Here is a 23740-nt window from a genome sequence, read left to right as displayed (position 1 = left end):
TTTCTTTCTTATTCTTTCCATTTTGTTTCAGGTGAATGCATTGATGATGCCACTGTGTTAATCACGGTCTTAAAGCAGAAGACTGCATCTTGCCTGTATCAGCACAAGTGATTGGCTTTGGAAGACTATCCAGGACCTTGTATGAGCACAGCTGCAGGTAAATCTACATTGGTAATACAAGGTATACCTAGAAATATTTGTCTAAGAAGTCTGCATTTCAGAAAGATATCAAAACCAATAGACCCCAACAATCACAGTATCACCCCACCGTATCAATGCTTCACTGAAGTTTTCTAATGATAAAAACAGCTGTGCAAAATCCACACCTCTTTTTGTTTTCTTCGCTCCTCTCCCCTGCCAAACCCTCTCAAGTATGACATCAGCCTGAGCCCTGCTCATTTGGATCCTCAGCCTTCAGTGCCAGATGACAGCAGAGCCACTGAGGCATGTTTTGTTAACTTTAATTATGCTCAGTGTGGTGGAGCACAACATCTGGAATAATTGGGATAATCTCCCGGCCCGTGTGGGGGGCAGGGATGTTGAAGGAGAGGGGGAAGTGGCAGTGAAGGAGAGCTGGCAGCACAGGAGCAGCAGTGCTGCAGTCCAGGGGCATTTCAGCAGGCAGCAGGTTCTAGCAGCTCTCTGGAGTGTTGGTGCCTGGTGGGTCTGGTGCAGCACTTGGGAAGGTTCATCACCACAGGCTGGGTTTGCCTGAGACTCATTTATCCCTGTCCAACATGGGATTGTTATATACAATATAAACACTGTTGTTAGAAACACTGGTTTTGGCTGTTTGTGAGGCACAACCCACTGCAGTGCAAATGTGCTGGTCACTTTTTACACTGAATATTCACAAGGTCCTTTGAAAACAAATTCTGCCCCAAGTCCTGTTCACAGAGTTAATGGAGGGTCCCAGTGCTGGCAGCTGTGAGCAGCCACTCCTTGAAGCTGGCAGAGAAGCCACTCCTGGAAAGCACAGTGAGATCTCCTGGGCATGCAGGGACCTGCAGGAGCAGCCTTCCTAAGGATTTCCACTGCTTTATCTTAATCAAAAACATTTATCTGGGTTTGGAAAAATTTGAAGCCTGCCCTGGTTTACTCTGCTTTGGATGCAAAGACTGTTTGTAAAATCAGCCAAGAAACAGTGGATCCTCCTCTTAGCTTAAGCTTGCAGTGCATACACCTTCCAGGACCAGACATGTGTGAGGCTATTTTGAGATTTACAGGGTAGAAAGCAGTAAATTAAAATGTCATAACCATAATGGTTGCAGAGTGTTGGAAATCAGAGGTGATACATATTTTCCAGCTAGGTTTTATCCCAGCTTTCAATTCTACCTAACCTGGAATTAGGATTTTCTGAAGGTAACTAGCCTGTTTGCAGCAGTTACATCCCATTTTCAGCAGTTGTCATCAGCCCTTAAAGCAATCTTTTTGATTTGCTTTGATCTTTTTGGTTTTGCCTTTTTGATCTTTATAGGTCTCTTCCAAACCAAATTGTGATTTTACTTTTCCTCTCCATCACTCTGTTGTCCTTTTTTTATCTACCACAAGTGAAACACCTATTTCTGCAGGTATTTACAGTTCCAAACCAGTCTTGGGACTTCAGGTAACTCTCAGGCAATCACATGTGCTTAAAGAAAAACAACAATCTTAAAATTAAACTCAGGGGGCTGTTTTGGATGCTACATGTATATAACTGTATAACAAAAACCCTAACATGCCGTAGTAAACTTTACTTAACAGATTGCTTGATCTCTACAAATGTTAACCTCCAGGTTTTTATTTACTGAGCTGGTGTTTAATGATGCCATTGTCTAATTGAAATGTGTTCATTCCTTCTCCAAGTGCCACTGCTAAGCAATTTACTGATATATTGCAGGAGGACTGGATGGGATTTTCTTTGTTTCAGAGTAAACTTGGGAGACAGATGGTGTTCAGACAGTGCAGATGGGACAGCTTCCATTGCTTTCTTTATGGAGTCTTTCTTGCCAGCTAAGCACTTTTGTTCTCAAATGGCAAAACTGTAATTTTCAGAGGCACCATAGAGAATGGGCAGGAGTACAGGAGGAAGGAGATTTAGATTTGTGCCTCTTCATCAATGTGGAAATTCACTTCCAAACCCAGAGCTGGAGGTTGCTGGAGCCCAGTTGCCATCAGCTCTTGAGCTCAGGCCATTGCACAGACAGGAGCAGCTTGGAGAGTCCCAATATTTCTCTTTTTCTTACTGTTGTACTGCCTGTCTGGAGCTTCCAAAAACAAACCTATGGCTCACTCTTTTGCTACAGAGAGAGAGCCTGGGGCTCACAGAAGGGCTCTGAGCTGCACAGCAGGGGAGGAGGGCTGGGAATAGAGCCCAGCTGACCCTGGTCTGGAGCCAGGACCAGCCCAGATCATCCCCTCCAGGGTGGGTGGGAGCAGAGAGCAAGGGCAGGCTGACTCGGTGCTGCTGGTGGGAGCAGACTCCCAGAGCCAGGTGGCGTTTTCATTCCAACATTCACACACCTGTAGATGGGGACATTCAGAAAAACACATTTGTTAGCAATGGTTTTTTTCCCCTCAGGTGCATGAGGCAGCAGCAGAATTGATATTTGGCATCCTCAGCAGGCTGATGTTCACCACAGGGACAAAGAGCCATGGTGGCTGGCACACAGGGAGGATTACCAGCTCTTTTCAAACTCACTCTCCTGGATTATCACAAAGGTAAAGAGCTCAGCAGAAGAGGTGTAGTTCCATTCCTTCCCTGTAAAGCATCTTATGGGCAGCCTGACTGCAGTGTTGTTGTGCAGCTCAGCCAGGAGATGGGCTGGAGCTTCTGTCTCTAACAGTCCTGGGGACTCTGCTGTTACTGTGGATTCTTTTCACCACCAGCTGCCTGCCTGCTATTCACACTAAAACACCAGGAGACAGTGATAAGGAAGGCCAGGTGTGGCCCTAGCCCATTTCTTAGAAGCTGTTCACCTTTTGTAAGCCAGTTCTTTCAGCGGTGTGTTAGAAAATGAAATCTGAGCTGCTCTGAAACCCATGGGACTTGTGCCAACTGGGCTGGAGTTTCAGCCTGGAACAAAGACCAGAGCTCTCTGAAATACTGCAAAATGTGAAATTTTGGCCACAAGCCTCTCTCACTTTTGAATTAAGAGCTGTGTTTATTTATTTATATATTCATTTTTGCAAGGGGCTCTAGAAGCCAGTTTTCCTCTCTGTGAAGACAGCTGAGTCTGTGCTGCCTGCCTTGGATACTCAGGGCCACCCTCTGGACAGAATTCATTCCCTGCTCTGGCACCAACCTGGCAGGACAGATGTGGTTGGAACAAGATCCCTGGTGAACCCAGAAGGGAGCTGGGCACAGCTGGCAGTTTAGCACAGCACTGCTATGAAATTCAGGCAGCTGAGGGCCAGGCAGGCTGTCAGCAGCTGCTGCCATGCAGTTCTGTCTGCACACTCCCTGTGGACACGTGGCCAGGGATCTTGGGGTCTGCCATGCATTTCTGTCTGCACACTGCCTATGGACACATGGCTGGCAAATCTCAGACAGTCCTGGCTCTCTCTAATAGGATTAGTTAGCAACAGTGCTAGAAATACCCAGGGCAGCCATCTGTGGAGAGATGACCCTGTCTCTGTGTGTTTATAGCAGCTGTATGGCTTTAACGTGCTCCTGTTCATGGGCTGTTGTTAATTTTCATTAATGTCATACCATTCAATGGAGAAAGGAAAGTCTCTGGCTCAGAGCAAAAGCCACCCTAGGACTGTGGGACTCTCATTAATCTGCCAGTGGCAAGAAATCTCCCACAGGATCCTGTGAGAAGGGATGCTCCTGCTGTGTCTGCAGTGAGGGCAGCAGGCACTGAGGTCATGGCCTGGCACTGTGGCTGAGGTGGTGGAAGGGCTCTCTGCTCCCACAGATGAAGGGATGAGCTGCCTGCAGGAAATCACCTGGGTTTGGCTTCTTCTCTTCCTGATGGTGCCACCTCTGTGGCAAATTACTTTGCTGTTAGAGGGTTATGGTTTCAATTCATACAGCTTCTAACATATTTTGTTGTTTGTCAGTTTATGGAAGGAGCCCATTGCTGTGCTTTCTGACTCCAGAGTGCCCATGTAAGGGCTGACAACCCCAAAAGTTCAGTGCTCACACTCCCAGGGCTGATTCCCTCTGCCTCACGTAGGTATGCAGTGTCAAACCAGGTAAGTGGGGAAATATTAGAAATTCAGCAACTTAGCACATGTGCAAACATGCCAACTGCCAGGAGTCAGTCCTCAGAGCAATAAGATGAAACATTTTGAATTACAGAACAAAATGTCTGTGCTGGGGTACTGAAATACATGTCTTTAATGTGCTGTTACTGAGGTTTAGTGGCAAACCAGAATGAAAGGTACTTAAAAAATCTTTGCTTCATGTAATGTTGCTGTAGTCCACATCATTGCCCAACATATCATGAAAGACAATATTATCCAGCTTTTGAATTGGTTCAATACCAATTACTTTTCTGCTTCAAATAGCAAGAAACATTTTTCAAAAAAATTGGTTTTGCTTAGACGTTACGGAAAATAAAATTAGCAGACATCAGAACTCTGTCTTGGGAAATTTGCTGCAAAGCAGGTACAAGTATAACAAAAGTAATTATAAGTGAGTGCTGATAATTTATTTACTGAGATAATGCCATTGTTAGAGATGTCAAAATCCTTTTTTATCTGTTTCTTTTTTATCTGCACAAGTTGGTTTTTTGAATGGGTTTCCATGCTTCCAGCAGGAGGAGACTCCAAGTTTCTAATGGGGCTGTACGAAGTACAAGGACTTTTCCATGGGAGCAGGGAACTGGAGTCACATTGGATTTTGGAGAGGAGCAGTCCCTGTTTGAGTTTGGCCGGAGGATCTGTGTCAGACTGGGCTCCTGAGTGAACATTTATCCCTTGTCTGGGCTGCATCACATTGGGATGGCCATGGAGGGTTTCGTTCATGAAGTGACTCTTGGAAAAAACTCTTGTGCAGGAGACAAGGGAAATGCAACAGATCTGATATTCAGTCAAGGACAGGTTCCTCTCCGTGGGTGTCATCATGGAGCTCACTATGGAGCTCCTGCCTCTGGAGAACTCTAATTCCAGCAGGGAGCTGTGCTGCGTTCCAAAGCAACAAAGTACATATGCACTTAACAAACCCAAGCTCAGCTCCTTTTGCAAACCAAAATAAATTGTTTCCATGCCTGCCCGGATTCTAAATTAGCAGAACAAACAGTCATTTAAAATGAATGATTTCAAGTCAGAGGAATACAAATCAGAGGCTGTGTTTTTTCTCATTGGAAAAGTACTGTTCCACCAAAAAAAATATTACATAGGTTTTTAATCTTCTACAGATGGGATAGAAGATAATAAAGTGGTCAAGAGACAATATAACACATCTGGCTCCACATCTAACATATCCAGATATTGACAAATCATTCTTTTTGGTGCTTTTACACGTAGCAAGGGTTATCAAAGACAACATTTTTATTTGGCTTATGTGAACCTGCACCCAGAAAGATTTTATCCCAGAATCTACCAATATGGGCAGTTTCTGTGGTCTGTTGTGCTCTGCAGGAACCCCAGAAGCTCTGACAAAAGACATCATTCAGGTTTTGCTGAGAAGAATGGTGATGCAGGAGAAAATGAGAAGGAGTGCCTGTGGTGCCCTGTTTTGAAGGGGAAATAAAATAGAGGGATCAGGCAACATTAGCTGAGGCTTCACACAGAGCTGTTTGGAGTCCTTTCTACAGCTCTGCCTACACTGCTCCTAACTCCTGAGCTTTGGCTCTGTCTCTCTGCCACCTCACCAGCCACACTTTCCTTCATCTTGGCCAAGAAATCATTTCTGCATGGAAGGAGGTCAGTGGGTGATCTGAGTTCAGAGGTCTTCCGAGGAAGTGTCAATCCAGGCAGCAAAGCTGTTTGGAACAAGTTATGAGAGGTTACCCTCGGGCAAGCAAAGATGTGTGATGAGCACATTACTCCAAAGGGAGCTCATAATTTGATACAGACCTCTGGAAGCTACCAAATTCCAGTCGTGCATATTAAAACTCTGAACGCTTCAGGTCTGATTTAGGCTGCTGCAAAGTCAACAGGAGTCTCTCACTGCCTCCAGTGGGCTTTTAATGTGATCCTTATTGAATAAATAATCAAGAAGTAAACCTGCATAGAATCTGATTACCTGGTCTGCAGCCTCTGAATGAACTCTCTGCTGCATTATGGAATTACAACACTGGCATGTGAGATCCCAGTGAACTGAGAGCAGAATTTCCATTGCCCAGCTGAGTACCTCTGGTCAGGCTGATGTCTGACTTCTGCTCTGAAATCAGCAGTCTGTGTTACACAAGAGGTCAGACTCTCTGATTTACAACTGTCCTTTCTGCCTTTAATAATCTGTGATGAAATCTTTTATACATGAACTGTAAGTGGCTGCAAGTGCCTGCACCAGCTGGCAAACCTGCCCCACGACTACTCACCCTTTCTGCAAGTCATTGGGGCTCCAAGGCTGCCAAGATGGTGCTCTGAGATGGTCCAAAAGATCTCTTTTATTTAGCAGCACAGCTGTTTGTTATTCTGTCCAGGAGCAGCAAAGCTATCAATTGCACAGAAGGAAAACATTTTAAAGCACACTAAACAGCGAATAATCCTCTGCTCAGGCTATTAAAATATCCCAAACCACAAATTTCTCAGTGTTATTATTTTGTAGCAGACATCTGGCACGCCAATCTATAGAGCAAGGAGGCGATGTGCTCATATCAAGTTTGGATTAAAAGGGGATGTCCAGAAAGCCTTGTGCAGTCTGCTTCTAGTCAGGAACTGCTTCTGCAGACCCTTCATCTCCAATACATTGTCTTACAGTCACTGCCACGTTTGAATGGCCTGTTTTGTTCCCATGATGGGGCTGGATGTGTCAGGTGGAGCCTTGGCCAGCGTGCCTGGCACAGACCACCTTGTGAGGGAGAGGGTGTCTGCAGCCAGTCCTTTTCTCATTTATTGACCCACCTACCATTTTTGGGACTTGCAATAATTGCTCTGATTGTTTGCTCCCATGAGGTCTTTTCCCTCAAATCCTCAAAAGCAGTTTTTGAGGAGCTGACCAAGCCAGGATCTAAGGCAGGCTGACTGCAAGATGTTCTGCTGTCATCAGAGGTTCCTGCAGGGCCAGACACCCCCAGACATCACAGGTGCTGGCACAGAGGGGATTACTGAGGAGGGAAGAGGGCTACAGGCCTATAGTCATAGACAGACAGGCCCACTTCCCCTCCAAAACCAAAAACTTACAGTTTGGTTTTTCAGTCCTTCAGCCAGCAGAAAAATCCTGGTCACACTGTTGCATAAAATCTACAGCTGTGGAAAAGAGTAACTTCCCTGAAGTTAAGATAGAGGATGAGTGGTGTCATCTGGTATGAAGTGTGAGATTTTGGAGACAAAGGAGGACAGATTCCTGCTGTGTACTCTGGAAGGATACTGGATATGACTTTGGGGGACACAGTGATAGTGGAGCCCTGGAAAATGTTAAAAATAGTCTTTGAAAATATTAGGCCTTGTATTTTCTGAGATCACTGCACCTGCGTAAGCAGTATGATAAATGATATAATTGTTAGATGTGATGATTGTTTAGTAGTTAAATGTAATTATTATATAACCATAAGAAGAATCGTGAGAAACTATGTTGGAAATTTAAAGGGGGCTATGTTTAGCTGAAATCTGTGTATACAATAGAACAATATAAGTTTGATAATTATCATGAAAGTTATATAACGATAGAGTGTAAAACACATTCACCTTGAATGTATGGTCGGAATCAGATTTGGGTGGAAATCACCCCGATTCCCAGAGCCCTTCAATAAAAAGCACCGCATATAATCGCTTCTGTGATTATGTGTTTGTGAACGCTAACAGGAGAGGTGGCACGTAGCAAATATAAGGTCTGGATGTTAACACCAAGAGTCTTCATCTTATTTCTGTGATCCTCTGACACTGTGCAATCATTTTCTAGCCCTGAAAATGATGGTCAAGGTTTGATAAAAGGTATAACTCATCAGTATGTGCAGAAGCCTCTGCAAAATCCAGATGGGAAAATGACCTTGATTCCTGCAGTTAAAAAGAAAATGAGGCTTGGGCCAGTTTAATTCCCAAGGTTGCACATTGATTTCATTGGAGTTGCTCTGGGGGTGAGTTTGATTCTCAACTCTTTGAAGTTTCCAAAACAAAGCAGAATCCAAGTGGGCAGCAGTATGGAACTGATGGGATTTTTTTGTTTGGGTTTTGGGCTTTTTTTTTGGTCAGTTGTTTTAGTACAAGCTACACATGATGTACAACTATTCCTGCAAATCTGTAGGAGCAGGCAACTATTTTACAAAGAAAAGATAAAGCCTTCACCAGGAACCAGCTCATGTTGACTTTAGAAAGATTTCCTTTTATTGATGAAAATATCTTTCTGTTTAAAGTACTCCCAGCTTTGACTCTCAGGACTGCAGCCATTCTGTCTCTCTGCAGCCACCACCTGCTGATGTGTTTGCAGTAGCTTGTCCAGAAGAACATATTTCTGAACAGAAAACTGGTTTTACTGAATTAATATAAAGTGGAATCAAACTGCAGCAGTTCAAGTTAAATTTCTACATGGGTGTGGACTCCACAGTTTGGGTATGTCAACAGCTAGATTATTGTATTCCTTGGCTATTAAATATTGTCAATACAGACTGGTTTTCTTATTTTAAATTCTACCAATTTATACAAGGCCTATTCAATCTGACAGATGAAATAAAATTCTGAAATATTCTAGTGTTTGAATTTAGAGATTCAAGAACACAGAGGTGAGCATAGAATTTGGAACTTGAGTTTGGTTTTACAAGGACAAATATGAAAGTGGAATCCAGAGATGGTAATTTGAACTGGACCCTTTTCCATGGCAAATTTAGGTCTCTCTGTACCCATAGGGAGCTTTTCTTGAGAAGTTCTGGTTCCACACCCTGAATGCACAGTTTGAATTCAGATTTAGGTCCTACCTGGCAGCTCATTGACCTTGCTGGGAGAATCATATGAACTTGCCAGTGAAGAACAAGTCTCACAGTGCCCTAACTGGGACCTTGTGAAAATTCATTACATTCTCATGTGAAAACTCCTCATCTGAAGCCCAAAGGAACTGAGCTGGGAGTCACCAGAGTATCCCATCTGTTTGTGAGATAACATTTTCTGCTCCCACAGCAGAAGTCAGTTTTTCCTATTAGTTCTGCTTTCTGTGCTGTCTGATAGCAGGAAGAACAAAACCCAGTGAAAATTAAAAAATGAAGATAATGCAAAGTTAAACACACCTCTTTTTGATCTTCAAATTGAGTTGATGTCAAGTAAAGCTTGTTCCCTATGCACTGTCTTGCTTCTTTGTTTAATGGTGAATTGAGTGAAACTATTTGATTTGCCAGCTTGTGCAGTAAGTTGGAAAATAAAATTAATAAGTGGCAGTGTCAGAGTCACAGCGTGTAAGTGACCCCCATGAGGCACAGTCGAATCAGAAGCTCCTCACCTTTGCAGTGTCCTGTTACCCTGTGATCAGATCACTTCATAAGCTTTGTGATCCCCAAAACCCCTGCTCAGGGCTGCTCCTGGCACCACAGCCCAGGCTGGGCACAGCACAGCAGGGAGGGACATCTGTGCCTCTCAGATTTTGGGGTTCTTGCTTTGGGCTCTGCACAAATCAGGGTCCAGGGAAGCAGAATTGCTCAGGACAATGAGCTCTGCTTTCCTGTCTTTCCTGGCATGTTGGAGGAGGCAGGAGGTGCCCTGGGGAGGCCTCTGTGAGGAGCCCCTCTGCCCTGGGGCCCCAGCTGAAAGCCTGAGCAGGACACTCAGTTGGGGTTCCCACTGCTCTGCCCTCCTTGGGCCAGGGACTCAGTGAGGAGGATCCCCCAGGGAAACTCAGAGCTCTGGGAAAGGAAAGAAGGAGGCATCACTGTGGGTAGGAGACAAGCCAGGAGCTGGACCAAAGTCCTTGCTGAGGCACTGACACTAACATGGACCCACTGGTTGCTTTTCTCCCTGCAATTTTTTTAGAGCTCGAGGAATTAAAATTCACCAAAGCCCTAATTTCTGAAAATTATTAAGTCTGACATATTTTTTTCCTTCACAATGTCATTTAGTTGGACTGACCAACATGTTCCTCCTCTCCAGTGGAGGAACGTTCTTTATTCCCCTTTATCCTTGTATCCAGCTATGAGAAAGAAGGGCTGTAACCAGCTCCCTAAGGTGCAGATTGCACACAAGGGTAGCACAGCAGAACCATCCTGCTTTCTTCTACCAGCTCTGCTCAGTATTTAAACAGAGTTATTTAGTTCCCACGGGAGAATTGTGCTAGAATAGAGAAAGGCACAGCACAGCAGCTATTATTGGGGCAGTGATTGTAATGAGCATGGAAAATGGAACAATATATAACCTATTCTTAATAGACTCTTGGGAGGGTTATCCTCTGCTATTCCTCTGATCCCATATCCAGAATTTTTATTTTTTTTTAATAATTGATAATGCCTTGTTTTTTTACCATTTGTATTGCTCAGTAAACATTAATGGCATTTTCCACAGATGGATTATCCCTGTGTCTGCACCAGGAGTATTTTAAATAAGCAAACCCCCTTGTTTCTTTTCACGCAATTGTTTGATGAGAGAGCCTGTCCTTTCCAGAAAGGACACTTGACCATGGAAGGTCAAATTTTTCTGCACTGAAACTGCAGTTGTGGCAGCTGGGAATGCTCTGGAGTCTGTGTGAGCTCCCTGAGTCATCACCACACTTCATGGTGAATGCTATGGTGAGATGGAGCCATGCTGGCCTAGACCTCCTCTACCATTGAGAAGGTGCCTGAACTCCAAGAGGGAGGCAGGCTGGGAAGATGTCCAACTTTCTGTGCATGCAGCACTTCATTATGCAACTCTCATGAACAGAAATCCTCTGTCCTGGAACGGGAGTTATTAAGCTTTAACTTTGTGGTCACAAATGTATCAGCAGTTTCGAGATCTTCCTGCTCTTAAACATGATGCTAAGAATGTATCAGCCTGGCTATGGGATTTTTTGGGGGATTTTTTTCCCCCTTAATAAAGGTGTGTATGAAGAACATGGGGAAATTGAAGGGTGCCCATGACTGTAGCTCAGCAGCTGAAGCAGAGCAGTCAAGCTTAACTCCATGCAGGTGAGGAGGATGGGAGCCTTGATGCCTTCTGCTCCATGGAAACAGCCTTCCATCCACTTGAAGGCTGAAGCATTGCTGGTGGGAGAGGAAAATGGGAATGCCATGGAAACATCTCTGCTTCACGAAGGAAGTGCAGTGCTGTTTCTTTTGGTTTTACTCCTAGGTGTGTGCAGTGGGTCATCCCACAGCAGCAACCAAACATTTTGTTTCAGTTTTGGGAGAGAAATCTCTCCCTGAAGGCACTCACTTGTGTCTTTTCTTGGTTTTTATTTTGTTGATGCAGTGACATACAAACTGATCCTTGCCATCTAGGACCAGAGATACACTATGCCCCAATTAATAGAGATTTAGTGCTGGACATGTTTTGGGGCCAACATCTCCCCCATGTTAAAAGTATTTTATTGCACGCCCATTAGTAAAAGTTGGGTTTGTGTGCTTTAACTAATGAGAATTCTATGCCTTCTTTGTTTTAGGAAGTGTCATCCTCAAGATGTTTTTTCATACCTATCATGCACCCAGGCTGAGCCTGGCTGGCGTGGAACCAGGCAGGATGGCGCTCTTTGGTTCCTGCTAGTCCTGCTCAGCCTTGGGTGCTCGCAGCATCTCCTCCCCAGCGTTGCTCAGGGTGTGGCAATGATACCTTGCTGGGGCAGGAGCTCTCCTGCTGCACAACCAGTGCAGTTTAAGATATAAAGGTGTAAAGTGAAGCCCGTGACAGCTTGAGGGATTGCGTGGGCCTTTATCAGCCAGAACCTCTCTGAGCGCAAACACAGAAATGTTGTTGACAGACAACTTTCATAAATTGCTTTGTTGAGTGTCAGCTTCACTTCACAGCACATTGTCACATGCCAGTGCTGACACTTGTGGCAGAACTTGCTGGTGCAGTACGGCATGCTTGTCTGTAGCTTTTTCTGCATTTTCTTCTTAGGAAAATCCTTATGATCCAAACTGGAGCCATTTTATCAGGTTTTGTCCTTGATGCATGGGTGAGAGAGGATGTTTTGCACAGTGTGTACAGCCAGACCCATGCCAACATCACAATTAAAAATGGGGTGAAACAAAATGAATACTTTAAGTGTACTCATATTTCTGTGATTTATTTTCTGCTGCTGGATTTCTAATGCTCAAAATCTTTTATAGGAGCATCTGTTACTCAGAGAGCAAAGGTTTGCTGCAGCCTTACCAGAGTTAACAGTAGCTATGGGCCAGGTTAGAAGAAAACATCTTTCTTTTTTATTGTTTACTTCTCTGTGCTAGGTGTTTGCCCAAAGCCATGCCATCATGGCAAGGAAATTTGTCCCTGCTAGCATCACATAGAGCCAGACAAGGGTTGTGGTCACTATAATGTTAAACTGAGTCACAAAACCTCCTAAATGGTTGCTGTATGTGTGGCTAAAGAAAGAAAAAAAAGAAACATCACTCATCAAGACTTTAACACCAAGCAAGAAGAGTGAGAAGCTATGAAGAGACTGTAAGAACTTCAAAGTAAGCAAAAAAATTCTCTGTGGATTCCCTTTTTCCCTGAAAATTGGGAAGCAGCAGATGGATAATCAACAAAACCCACATCACCTCCTTGAGATAAGGCCTGGGGAAAGAGCTTGCAAGGCACTTGAGTAACAAAAATGCATGAAGCTCTACATGGTATCTACAAGCTGTGGATCCCCTGGATTTTCCCAGGCACCTGGAGGGTGTTGGGTTACCTGGAGCCAAGCAGTTCCCAGTCAGCAGCTGGTGCAGGTGGACACTGTGCAGCTGGGCTCTGCAGCCTCACTGGTGTTTGGGCTATCCTGATGTCAGAGTCCCTTGCATTACACCACAAGCCGACTTTTGCAGCTTCCCAGAGGTCAGGAGAAAGCCCAGTATTTCCTCAGGGTTTTTATCATGGTTTATGCCATAGTATGTGGCTCATGGTTAAGAAGGGAGCAAGGAGAGCCAGCTTGCTGAACTTGAACTTAATTTCAGCACATGGCAGAAGATCTGCTCTGAGGTGGTGCAGACACTGGGTGAGGGCAGGAGCAATTGGCTCTCCCTGTGGGCAAACTCAGTGAGTGTCACATGAGAGTGATGAGCTCAAACACCATGGAACAAAGAAGCAGATTATTTTGACATTCAGGCCTGAATATGGCACTTCCAGGGATTCTTGTGATGAATGATTTGGCCAAAGACTATTAACAAGACAAAACCCCAGTGGGGGAAGTAGTAAGTGAGTCCCACAATGGAAAAATTAGCACATGGTAGGACTGGGTCTGCTGTCGCCCACAGCTTTTTGGGGCTTAGGCCAAGGGTATTCTGCACATAAGGCCACAGTAATTTTTAGTCTCATGTTGGAGCTGCTCTAGATGACATCAATGCCTTTGGCTAGCTGCCATGGCAGGGTGCAGAAAAGGCTGGTGGTATCAAGGTGTGTTGAGGGTGTTCCATTCTGTGCTGGTGCTGGGCTTTCCCTCCACTAGAGCAGCTGGAAAACCTGTGCTTAGTGCCCAAACCATGGTCTGGTGTTTGGTGACTCACACAGTTCAGGATCCTGCTAGCTCAACATATTGGCCTTGAGACTTCATTTCTTTGAGTGTACATGTCTCCAGTGATCCTTTAATTTGGGGTGCTCTCTACTGTGTGAGGGAGATGAAATGTAGGCAGTGAATTACATCAGATGGGGCAGCTGGGTGTGTGCTCCCAAGCTGAACATGTGTTAGTGACCTTGCTGCAGTGTTGTGGGGCTGGAGGGCAGCAGGAACTCGCTCTGACATGATGTGTAGCACAGGGGGGTGCCTGCTGCAGGTGCAGCATTGGACAGCAGAGCTATGGCAAGAGGCTTTTATTTCAAGGTTTTAGCTTTTCCAAAACACAAAAGGACATGCTGGAAATTCATTCCTTCATGCTGATCCTGGGAATCTTCCATAACCTTGAGCTCTGGCTGTCTCTTTGCTCACTGAGCCCTGACGCGCCCCAACATCGCCCCATGTGTGGGGAGGGAGGAAGGCTCTGGGGCAGACGTGGCTTTGCAGGAGCACCGTGGCCAGCCCTGGCACTGCCCTGGCACTGCCAGCAGCAGCTCTGCCTGTGTGGCTGCCAGCCAGCTGAGGCACTGGCTGGGACAGCACAGGTGCCTCCACAACTGAGGTGGTATTTAGAATTTCACAGGTGCCCGTTATGAGCGATGCAAACGCCCACCCAGCCTGTAACTGCAAGGCTTTCCTTGTGTATAAAGAACTGTTCTGTTCCCTCTCCAGGCTCTTGGGTGATTGCTTTTTCCTCTTGTTTTCACCCCTTGCAGGACCTGTGCCCATGGCTGAGCAGCAAAGGCTTCCCAGGCCCCTCATCCAGGGCAGTGCCTGTTTTTGTCACAGCAGCTCCAGCACTGCTGCTGCTGCTGCTGGTGCCCAAAGTGGCCAGAGATGAGTCAGTGTGTGTGATCTGTAACAGGGCACCAGACCAGCCTGCCCTGCTTCAGTCCCACCCAGCAGCGAGGGTTCACTGCTGACCCCCACCCGCACAGAGAGAAAGCACCAGACAGGGAGAGCCTTGCCAGTCCCCACTAAAGCCCTGGTTGCTGCCTGGGCTCAGCACTGGGCATCCTTCACGCCACTGCCCTCCTGCTGGCCTTTTCCCATTTGGGATCTCATTACCTCTGAAGTGCTGCTCCAGCATCTGCAGCCCTGGCACTGGCAGGACTCATTCCCACACCCAAATCCAGGCTGCTGCAGCATCTCAGGGCCTCAGACCATCACAGTGGTAAGGCTGGGGACTGGAGGGATTTGCAGCCTCTGCTTTGAACATCTGTGGTATGTGTGGAGCCAGAACATTTAGGGAGACCCCAGCTGCTAGAAGGAAATGTCCTCACCTTGGCACAACTGGACAGGGACCACCACCCCTGTTCCTCTACACCTGCTCCCTCCTAGGCACACCCCATCCCCACATCCCTCTTTCCATTGCTCAAGTCCTGTTACCCTCTCATACAGCACATGCCTTACTATTTCCATCTGACAGCAAGGATTTCAGCAGCATTTCTTGATCTGTTTCATATTTTAAAGCAAGCAGCTATCCCTCCTGCCCTTTATCTCCTAACTCTACCCTAATAAATATGATTGCTTCATCCTGTGAGACCTGAAAACCCATTTCTGAAATTCCCCTGGCAACTAATACAGTAAAACAAGCATATAAATAATTATGATAAAAAGGCATAAAATGCCAGACTTGGGTCAAATATACTCAGGGAGTGACATTAGCAACAAATAACTACGCAGGGTTTGAATGTAGATGGAAAAGGCTGAATAAAGAGTAGCTACTTCATTGCCCATAACTGCCAGGCTCCTAATTCGGGCAGGCCATATTTTACTGATAGCAGAGCAAACACAGTCATAATGTACCCCTACCTTTCCTGCTTTATGAAAAATCCCATCCATCCCCAGGGAAGCAAGGATGTAAAAAATAGCAGTGTGAACGTGAGGTGAAAGGATAAGACAGAAAGCACAGTCACAGGATGTAATTCCCATGTGTTTGTTGCACATCATATGCTAAGTTCAATTTTCCAAAAGCTTTGTTTTATTTTTAAAGGTAACATCTTTATTATTATTATTATTATTATTATATTTATTAGTTATTATTATTATTATTATGCAGAGATGAGATTTTTCCCCCTTTGATCACAGAGCAAACAGTTTGCTTTTGAAAATGTTAATGGAGTCCTGATTTAAAACATTTTTTCTTCACTTTTTTTTTGTTGTTGTTGTTTTTTAAAACGTTGCAACAGGCAGGATCTGGGTTTCGATTTTCTCGTCCTACACAAAGAAAGATTCTGGAGTTCACACTCCAAGCCACTACCGGTAGGTCCTGCCTTGCCCAGTTGTCATCATCTCAGTGTGGTTTCGCCAGGTGGGGTGGGTAGGTGGGTGGGAGGGGAGGAGTTGGAAGAAGGGAGGGTATTTGTCAGCTATGTCGAGTCTTGGTTAACAACTTTGCCTCCATTCATGGTTGGTGTCCCTGAACTTTTCCTTGAGCGTCCTTGTTTTTCTCCAATTTCATGCAGCGATGGCTCTCTGTACATGCACACTGCAAACACAAGAGACACCCGTTAACAGCCCTGAAGTCACAGACAGTCATGACCATAACAAATTATTTCTTTGTACACGATGCTGGATTCCAGCCCCATTGCAAACACACACACACACTCTTACAAAACCCCAACTGACCCAGCAGCAGATCGTGTTACCAAGCAGGAACTGTTTACTTGCCCTTGCTGCCATTTGCTTCTGTCTCTGTATTCTTTCAAAGGCAGAAACAGCAGATTGACTGCTCACAGATAAATCTTTCTAGGTTTTATGTGCTTTATAGCTTTTTCATGTTATATTCATGTATATAAAATAAACATTTTAGCTCACAGAGCCATGTACTACCTTGAGATGCTGATTACCATCTAACAACAGGTTCAAGAATGACCTGGTTCCCAGCCCTTGACCTGCAACCAAAGCCCTTGAGAGACCTGAATCAAAACTACACCTGCAGCTGAGCCATGAAGGCTTTCTGGGTGTTGAGCTGTGGATCTGAAGTGGTGACTGAAGCCTATTTGCCTCCATCAGCCAAGATCTGCTCTCGGCACTTCCTATTTATTCCTCAGTAAATCAAGCCAGCCAGCCAAGGTCAGGGCTGTGAGCAGACACATGGGATGAGTTCAGTGACAGCAAGTCAGGAGCTGTCCCAGCTTTCTGTTGTCGCCTGGCAGCACCTGAGAACAGGGTGGCTGGAGGGCACCTTCTCTCCAGACCCTGGCTATGCAGTTTGTGTCCTATAAAAATGCACTTGCTGGAGCCCAGACAGCCGGAGGAGGCAACGTCTGCCCAAGGCATGGCTCATCCCCACGTCCTGGGCAGGACAAAGCATTTATCCAGCTCACCATGTGGACTAAGTCCTCACGGCTGTCCTCGTGCCATGTGAGGTGTGCCAGAGCAGGGGCACGAGCTGTTCACACCAAGGAGAGCATCTCTGATGAGCTCACTGCAAATGTGGCAGGGTGCAAATGAGATTGAAAGAGTGAGGCATCTCAAGGGCAGGCACAGTGGAGTTGAGAACATAAGGCAGGTCCAGACTGCAAATGTCATGTCCAGATCTTTGCAAAAATTAGGAAATGAAGAAATGATTATGTACTGCTTCATTTTGTGAAGTCGTCACATCACAAACAATGGCACAGAGCTCCAACACAGGATAGAGCCTATCAGGGTTTGGTTCTGGGTAATCAACAAGAATAAAACTTTAAAAATTATCTGAAGAAATGAAAAAAACCATCCCATGTTCAAAAAGGCAATGTAAGTGTTTGTATCTATAATCTCCCTTGATTTGCAAATAAATCCCAGCAATTAGAGGCAGGCTGAAAATGACATTATTGCTCTGTGCTTTTACTCCTGACTAGATAAACAGTTACAGCACTGTGCAACAATACAGGACAAAGATAAAGTGCAGTCAACTGTGTATTAATAGGAGAGATATTGAATTGAATATATGAGCAGTGAAAAAATATTACTTTTCCCATAGCATATTTTTCATGCAAGGCTTTCAAAGCAGTTTAAACACACACACACACACACACACTGGTCCTCCCAGCAAGGCTGAGAGGAGGTATTGCTCTGCAAACTGTTACTGCTAGTGGAGCCATTTTTCTTCATGAAAATTAGAGAAAAAATAAAAAAGAGAAAATGAAGGAGTTGTCCCATGGGTCTGGGCCAGGGTGAGCTGTGTCAGGACTGCCCATCAGGTCCAGACAATGGCTGCTGTCTGCATACTGGAAGGACAATGTGTAACACAGCAGCAACAGATGGAAATAGGGCTCTCACATCCCCTTTTAGTCCTGAGCTGCCCCTCACACCTTGGGGAGGATCACTCAACAACATGGTGATGGTGAATTTGCCTGTTGTGGTGAAGTACCCAATAAAATCCTAAAGTATGAAATGGTTAACAACAGAGGAAAACCCATGCCCTTGTGATTTCTTAGCCTGAGCTGCAGAGTCTTTGGATAGCACTGAGGGTGTGCTTCACTGCTGTGACTCACCTTATTCTCAGATGTGATGTTTGCCCAGCAGAATTATGTATTTGTGCCAATGTTGTCCCAGTGCCCCTGACATTCCATGCACAAAGTTTTGTCTCAAGTGCACTGTTGCCTTCATCCTGACCTCTCTGGTCCCAAGCTGGAGCTGGAGGGACCTCATGAGTTCTTCTCCCAGAACCAAGCTCATCTCACTCACACCCATCCCCAATAAGCCATCAGGCTGGGTCAGATGCTGAACCACAAGGACTGAGCCCAGGTGAATGCTGCAGCAGCACCATGGCATGCTGCCTTTCCTCAACTCCCTGCCTCTCACCACAGCCTTTGCAAAAACCTTGAGCTGCCAACAAGGCCCACAGAGTAATGAATATAAACCAGGCTACTGAAGTAAACAACATTTGCAGCTACAAATGAAGGAAACTCTGTACCTGGCAAGCAAATAGGACAGGAATGATAAGTTTTATCTTCCAGTCTAGTGCAGGATACCAATACTGATGTGGGGCATCATGTGAAGGCTGGTCACACTGAGCTTTTCAGACAGAGCTGTCAAAGCCTCTGTACCAGACAGGCTGTGCCAACAGCCCATGCCAGAAAATCTTTAGCAGTATAGGACAAGCATATTTCAGTATTTAGATACACCTGTAGAATCAGTGCATGCAGTACTTACATGGCATCATGCACAGGAGATGCCTGGACATTCTCCTACTCAAGAGGCTTTGCACATGTGCTGAGCTGTGGCCATGGCTCAGCAGGGGCTGTAAACCCCCTGCACTGTGGCACACAGGTGTGCACACCTGCACCTGCACAGGGCTTCAAGGACAGCCCAACATGTTGTGCAACACAGGCTCCTGGACTGCAGCTTGTTCCTCTTTGCACTGAGGAAGTCTGAGCGTGACTCACGCAGGGAGATGTTAGTCATGGACCGGGGAGGGGGTGTTTGCAAACGGACCCGTGTGAGTGCCCAGATCTTCACAGCTTTGAAAGTACATCACTGGGCTCCAGGACTTGCAGCACTCACTGGAGGTCTCTTTGGGATCCCTCTGTGTGTATGTGTGTGTAGACACACTTCCCTGTCACCTGCACTGAGGTAAAGCAGCAGCAGTGTGACAGTCATGCCCGGACACCTGGGAGGTCTGCTGGAGCACACAGCACAAGGAGCTTTGGAAGGATGAGCAATTCAGCTAGAACAAGAGTTCCCTCCCTGCTTTGCCTTGCTTCTCCCACCCACCCACACCCACACACCTAGCCAAATACAGCCCTTCATGTCTAGAAACCAAGCTAATGCTTTGGAGTTTCAATCAGATAATCAGCTCCTATGCCCCAGATTCCAATCAACACATCCATATTCATGCTTTAATTGGAAAGTGCTGTTAGCTTGATCTGCTGAAGAGCTGCAAGCATTAACAGAAGGGGGTGAACGCAGTGGAGCTGTGCCCATGTCTGGTTCTTGGGGCTTTTGATTCCCTGCTCCCCTGTGAAGCAGCAGTGCCTGCCACTCACAGGCACAAGGGAAAAATTTGCACTAAGATCAAATCAAAATTAGGAAGGAGACTGAGGGTACAAGTGAGGAGGACTGGAGGTGGCAGGGACCATACTTCCTGAAGGCAAAGGCGTGGAAGGGGCTGCCTGTCACCCAGAACAGCTCAAACTCTTGCCTACATGCTGGCACAGGATCACACTCTCATTTCTGCTTCCCAGACACGGCCCTGGCACATCACCCACACGATGACACTGAAATCACCCCGGGCATCAGGGACTGCCTGAGTTTGGGAAGCATCGTTTTGTGTCCTGACCCCAGCATTTCTCACTTGGCATCACTGCAAGTTGAGGAGGTTCAGGGGATGCAACAAACTCCCTTTCCTTTCTCTAGAATATGGCAAAAAGCTTATTAAGCACATTAGATATTTCCCATCTATCCATCTTCACTCTGTGTCTTTCCTTGTCTCAGACCCTTGCGAGTCAGGAGGAACCAAAACTTTTTTAAGCTGCTGTTCAGCAGGTGGGCAGCCCTGCAGGATCACCATGTGCCCGATGGTGCTGGGCTGGATCTGGACAGGGCTGAAGCACATCCTCTGGTAGGATGCAGGCTCCTGCAGGCTCCTTACCTGCACAGATACCACAGCTCTGGGTGTTGGTATCTGCCCGAGTGGCTCTATTTGCCAATGCTTTGGTGCAGGGAATTAATTGCCTGAGCAGCAGCACTCAGGGGCACCAGGGAGTGAGTGATTAGGCACCCTCATTTTCTGCCTCTAATTACTGTGTTCTAAATCCCAGCTGATGCATTTCAGAGGCATGTGAGCTCATGTCTATCTGGTGTGAAGAGAGACATGTGAAATGTGAAGGATGTTGCCAGGTGGAATCACACTTTGTTCAGATAAGAAAGGCAGCACAGGATGGCAAAAAGCCAAGCAAATTCATGGTTAAAATACATCACATTTGCCATCTAATAAGATAATCAAGAGTCTGATAGATGAACAAGTGAGTTACTGTGGCATAGAAAAAATACCAAAGCCTTCCCACCTGGAAGACAGACCCAAGAGAGGAGCAGTGTTAGCAAAGACTTAGAGTGTGGAGATTTTGAGGTTTGATTTTTTAAGAATACTTTTTAGGATGTTGGGAAACTAACATTTTATATAGGCAGGTAGTAACAGGACAAGGGAGAATGGTTTTAAATTAAAAAATGAGAGATTTAGGTTAGACATTAGGGAGAAATTCTTCTCTATGAGGGCAGTGAGGCACTCCCACAGGTTGCCCAGAGAAGCTCTTGATGCCCCATACCTGGAAGTGCCCAAGGCAAGGCTGGATGAAGTCTTGAACAGCCTGATCTGGGGAGGGTGGCATCTCTCCCCACAGCAGGGGTTTGGGACTAGATGTTAAGGTCCCTTCCAACCCAAGACTTCCTATGATTTATGTATTAAGGTGATAACCTTTGAAGCATTTTCACAAGGCCTACTGCATTTTTCTGGTCAACAGTCTTGTACTTTACAACATCTGAGGACTCTGCCTTAACAAACCTTGGATGTTATTTCCCTGAGGAATGACACTGGAAGGACCTGTCTGCTTGAATTCTCATCAGTGGTAATAAATGGATCCAGAATAGTCATTAAGAGGTCACCTTTGTATCTGAGACATGCTCACATCATGAGGGCTGAGGTGCCATAAATTCAGAGTTAGGGACTTCTCTGCTGACTTGGAGGAAGTTTTCTGCTTCTGTGGCCAGATCTGCCATCCTAAATGTCTTCTAGTTTGAGCCAGGAGAGAAAGGAAATGTAACTCTTTGGGAGAGTTAGATTTGGAAAATATGTCTTCAAGAAGAAGGAAATATGAATAACAGAGCACATCCACTGTAAGCATCTGATAATATTCCTACTTAAATGACTGGAAACTTCTCACCTTGAGATAGACTTGGATATTTAGAAGAACAAAAGGCACTATGGATGGTAGGATTGTTCCAGCACTAATCATTACAGACATTTAAAGAGACTGAAATTCCTCTAAAAGATTGCTTGTTGTCCAAATGACAATTATACTCAAGCTCATTTCTTGTGCAGTCTAGTTCAATCTTGATGTCTTCCCTTTAGGGTTCATTTAGCTCGAATAATCAGCGATCGGAAATAAAAATATCAAAAGAAATGTGTTGCGTATGTGTGTTTTGAAGCAAAGCTGGCACCACACAGTCCATCAACTGCTGCCTACCAGGCTGTTTGCCTTGGCTTTGCCTGTGCACAGATGGGAGAAGAACTTAACGTCTCCCCTGTTATTACTTAGTAAGTTTTTTGTGCTTTCATATTGATTAAGCTTAATCTTATTTCCAAAAACAAACAAATCCTACCTACACTAAACTAAAAAAAAGTCTTACCAACCTAACCCAAAACTTTTCCAGTTGGTATCTATTGAATTTTGTACAAAATACCTCCAGCATCCTGCCAATCTACATGAGTCAAAACACTGTGAGTGTTTAGCACAGCAGAAAGCTGTAGCTGCTAAAAGCCATAGCTAACACACATCCATACGCAGATGCCACTGTGTATATATGCATATGTGCTCCCATGAGTATTTAGAAATTATCTGGGAGGATGTTTTTTATTTACGTGTAAGTTTACTGTCCATTTGCAATTTCAAGGAGACTTCTGAATTCAGAGAGCAGGATGAAGAAATGGAAATCAAATGAGCTTAGGGAGCAATTTGAGTTTTTTCTGTTTCCATTCCCTGTGAACCCTTTCTTTACTCAACTGCTGCATAATTTTTCTGTATATCAGAAACAGCTGGGAAGTTTCATCTCAGATATAACTGCTATTGAGTGGTAGGTGAAGTGATTCCTAGCAATGGATGTGGCAGCTCTTCCCAGGGGGAGCAGATTCCTCCTTGCTCACATTCCTGTGTCAGCCATCACGGGACAGGGCTAATGTTGGTGGTGGTATCCAGCAACAGGAAACCTGGGGGTGTGACTGTGGATGGAAGCTGTGTCCTGAATAAGCAGCAAAGCCCACACACTGGGGCAAGCCACAGCATTCTGCAGAACTGACACACAAATACAGCAGGAGAGTGCTTTGAGTATTTCATTGGAGTCATAACAAAGAGAAAGAAGCTGTTAAAGCAGGGTAGAAATTGCCCCTTTTCTGTAACATCTCTGCTTGCAAGCTCTGCTCCTGGGGACTTTGATGGATGCGGTGCAGAGAAGTCACGTGGAGATGAGCAGGTTTTACTCCAACCCTCCCCACAAGCCTCTGCTACCTACAATGAATCTCAGGCTTGGGAACAGAGTCCTCCGTCTGGAGTCCCAGTCCCAGACAGCTGAATGCTTTGGGAAGCTGACACGTGCCTTGGCTTGGGAGACTGCCAGCTCTTTGATGCAGCAGCGCTCACAAAGCCTGACTGCAAAGCATGTGGAGGAGGGAAGGAGTGGAGGAGCCCTTAATTTGGCTGCCAAGTTCCAAAGCGCTCGCTGCTCGGGAGGTTATGTGACAGCTGTGATTGAGGCAAGTGTGGGAGGATGCAACTGCGGGAAAGGGAAGCTCTCGGGCTGGGCTGGGTTATTCAAAATGAAAGCCAGAGCGGCTTTTGCTGAAATGAGATCTCTGCTGTGGGTCAGGCAGCTTTGTTAAGGCAAGGCTTTCCACAAGGAGAGCCACAGCAATGGCCTAGTTTAATGAATGCAGAAGGAAACTATTGAGCTGTTCAGCAGACACCATGCATGCTAGATTAAAAAAAGAAGCCTGGATTCAAAGGATCCCACTGATCAGTGCCAACGCCCAGCCAGGCAGGGAAGAAATACCAGAAGGAGGTGGAAACCCAGCTGTGAAAGCTGGTGCTTGTAAAAGACTGTCCTCGTGGTCAAGGCAAGAGAGAAGCTGGTGACCAACCCCATGCCTGAAGCAGGCCCTGTTCCTTAGCAACACACCAGGGCTTAGGGTACCAATCCCACTAATGCCGCAGATAAACAACAAAGGGCTCCTGGCTGCAGAGAGGCTGTTGAAAACAAGCACAGGACAAGCAGCTCAGGCCATTCTCTGCTCTTTCAACATTTCCATTTCCT

General features: G+C 45.7%; 1 protein-coding gene and 1 long non-coding RNA gene across 5 annotated transcripts in view; one reads left to right on the top strand and one right to left on the bottom strand.

The window, feature by feature from the left end:
* LOC118690412 (uncharacterized) overlaps positions 1-8775 on the top strand; it is a 117489-nt gene extending 108714 nt beyond the window's left edge. The window contains exons 2-4 of the long non-coding RNA XR_004980774.2: positions 32-157; positions 2561-2700; positions 4045-8775. This is a non-coding gene — a long non-coding RNA (uncharacterized LOC118690412). The remainder of the gene's footprint in view (positions 1-31; positions 158-2560; positions 2701-4044) is intronic.
* A 6915-nt stretch (positions 8776-15690) lies between these two features.
* The window catches only part of FGF12 (fibroblast growth factor 12), a 219247-nt gene continuing 211197 nt past the window's right edge, over positions 15691-23740 (bottom strand). For all 4 annotated transcript variants that reach the window (XM_036389244.2, XM_036389245.2, XM_036389242.2 and 1 more), the window contains one exon: positions 15691-16220. In XM_036389244.2, the coding sequence (XP_036245137.1) occupies positions 16102-16220 (119 nt within the window). In that variant the 3' untranslated portion in view covers positions 15691-16101. The remainder of the gene's footprint in view (positions 16221-23740) is intronic.

Source organism: Molothrus ater, chromosome 10 (assembly GCF_012460135.2).
Source record: "Molothrus ater isolate BHLD 08-10-18 breed brown headed cowbird chromosome 10, BPBGC_Mater_1.1, whole genome shotgun sequence".
In the NCBI taxonomy this organism is placed as follows: domain Eukaryota; kingdom Metazoa; phylum Chordata; class Aves; order Passeriformes; family Icteridae; genus Molothrus; species Molothrus ater.
Note: the sequence above shows the minus strand (reverse complement) of the source record. Positions and strands in the feature narration are given on the sequence as shown.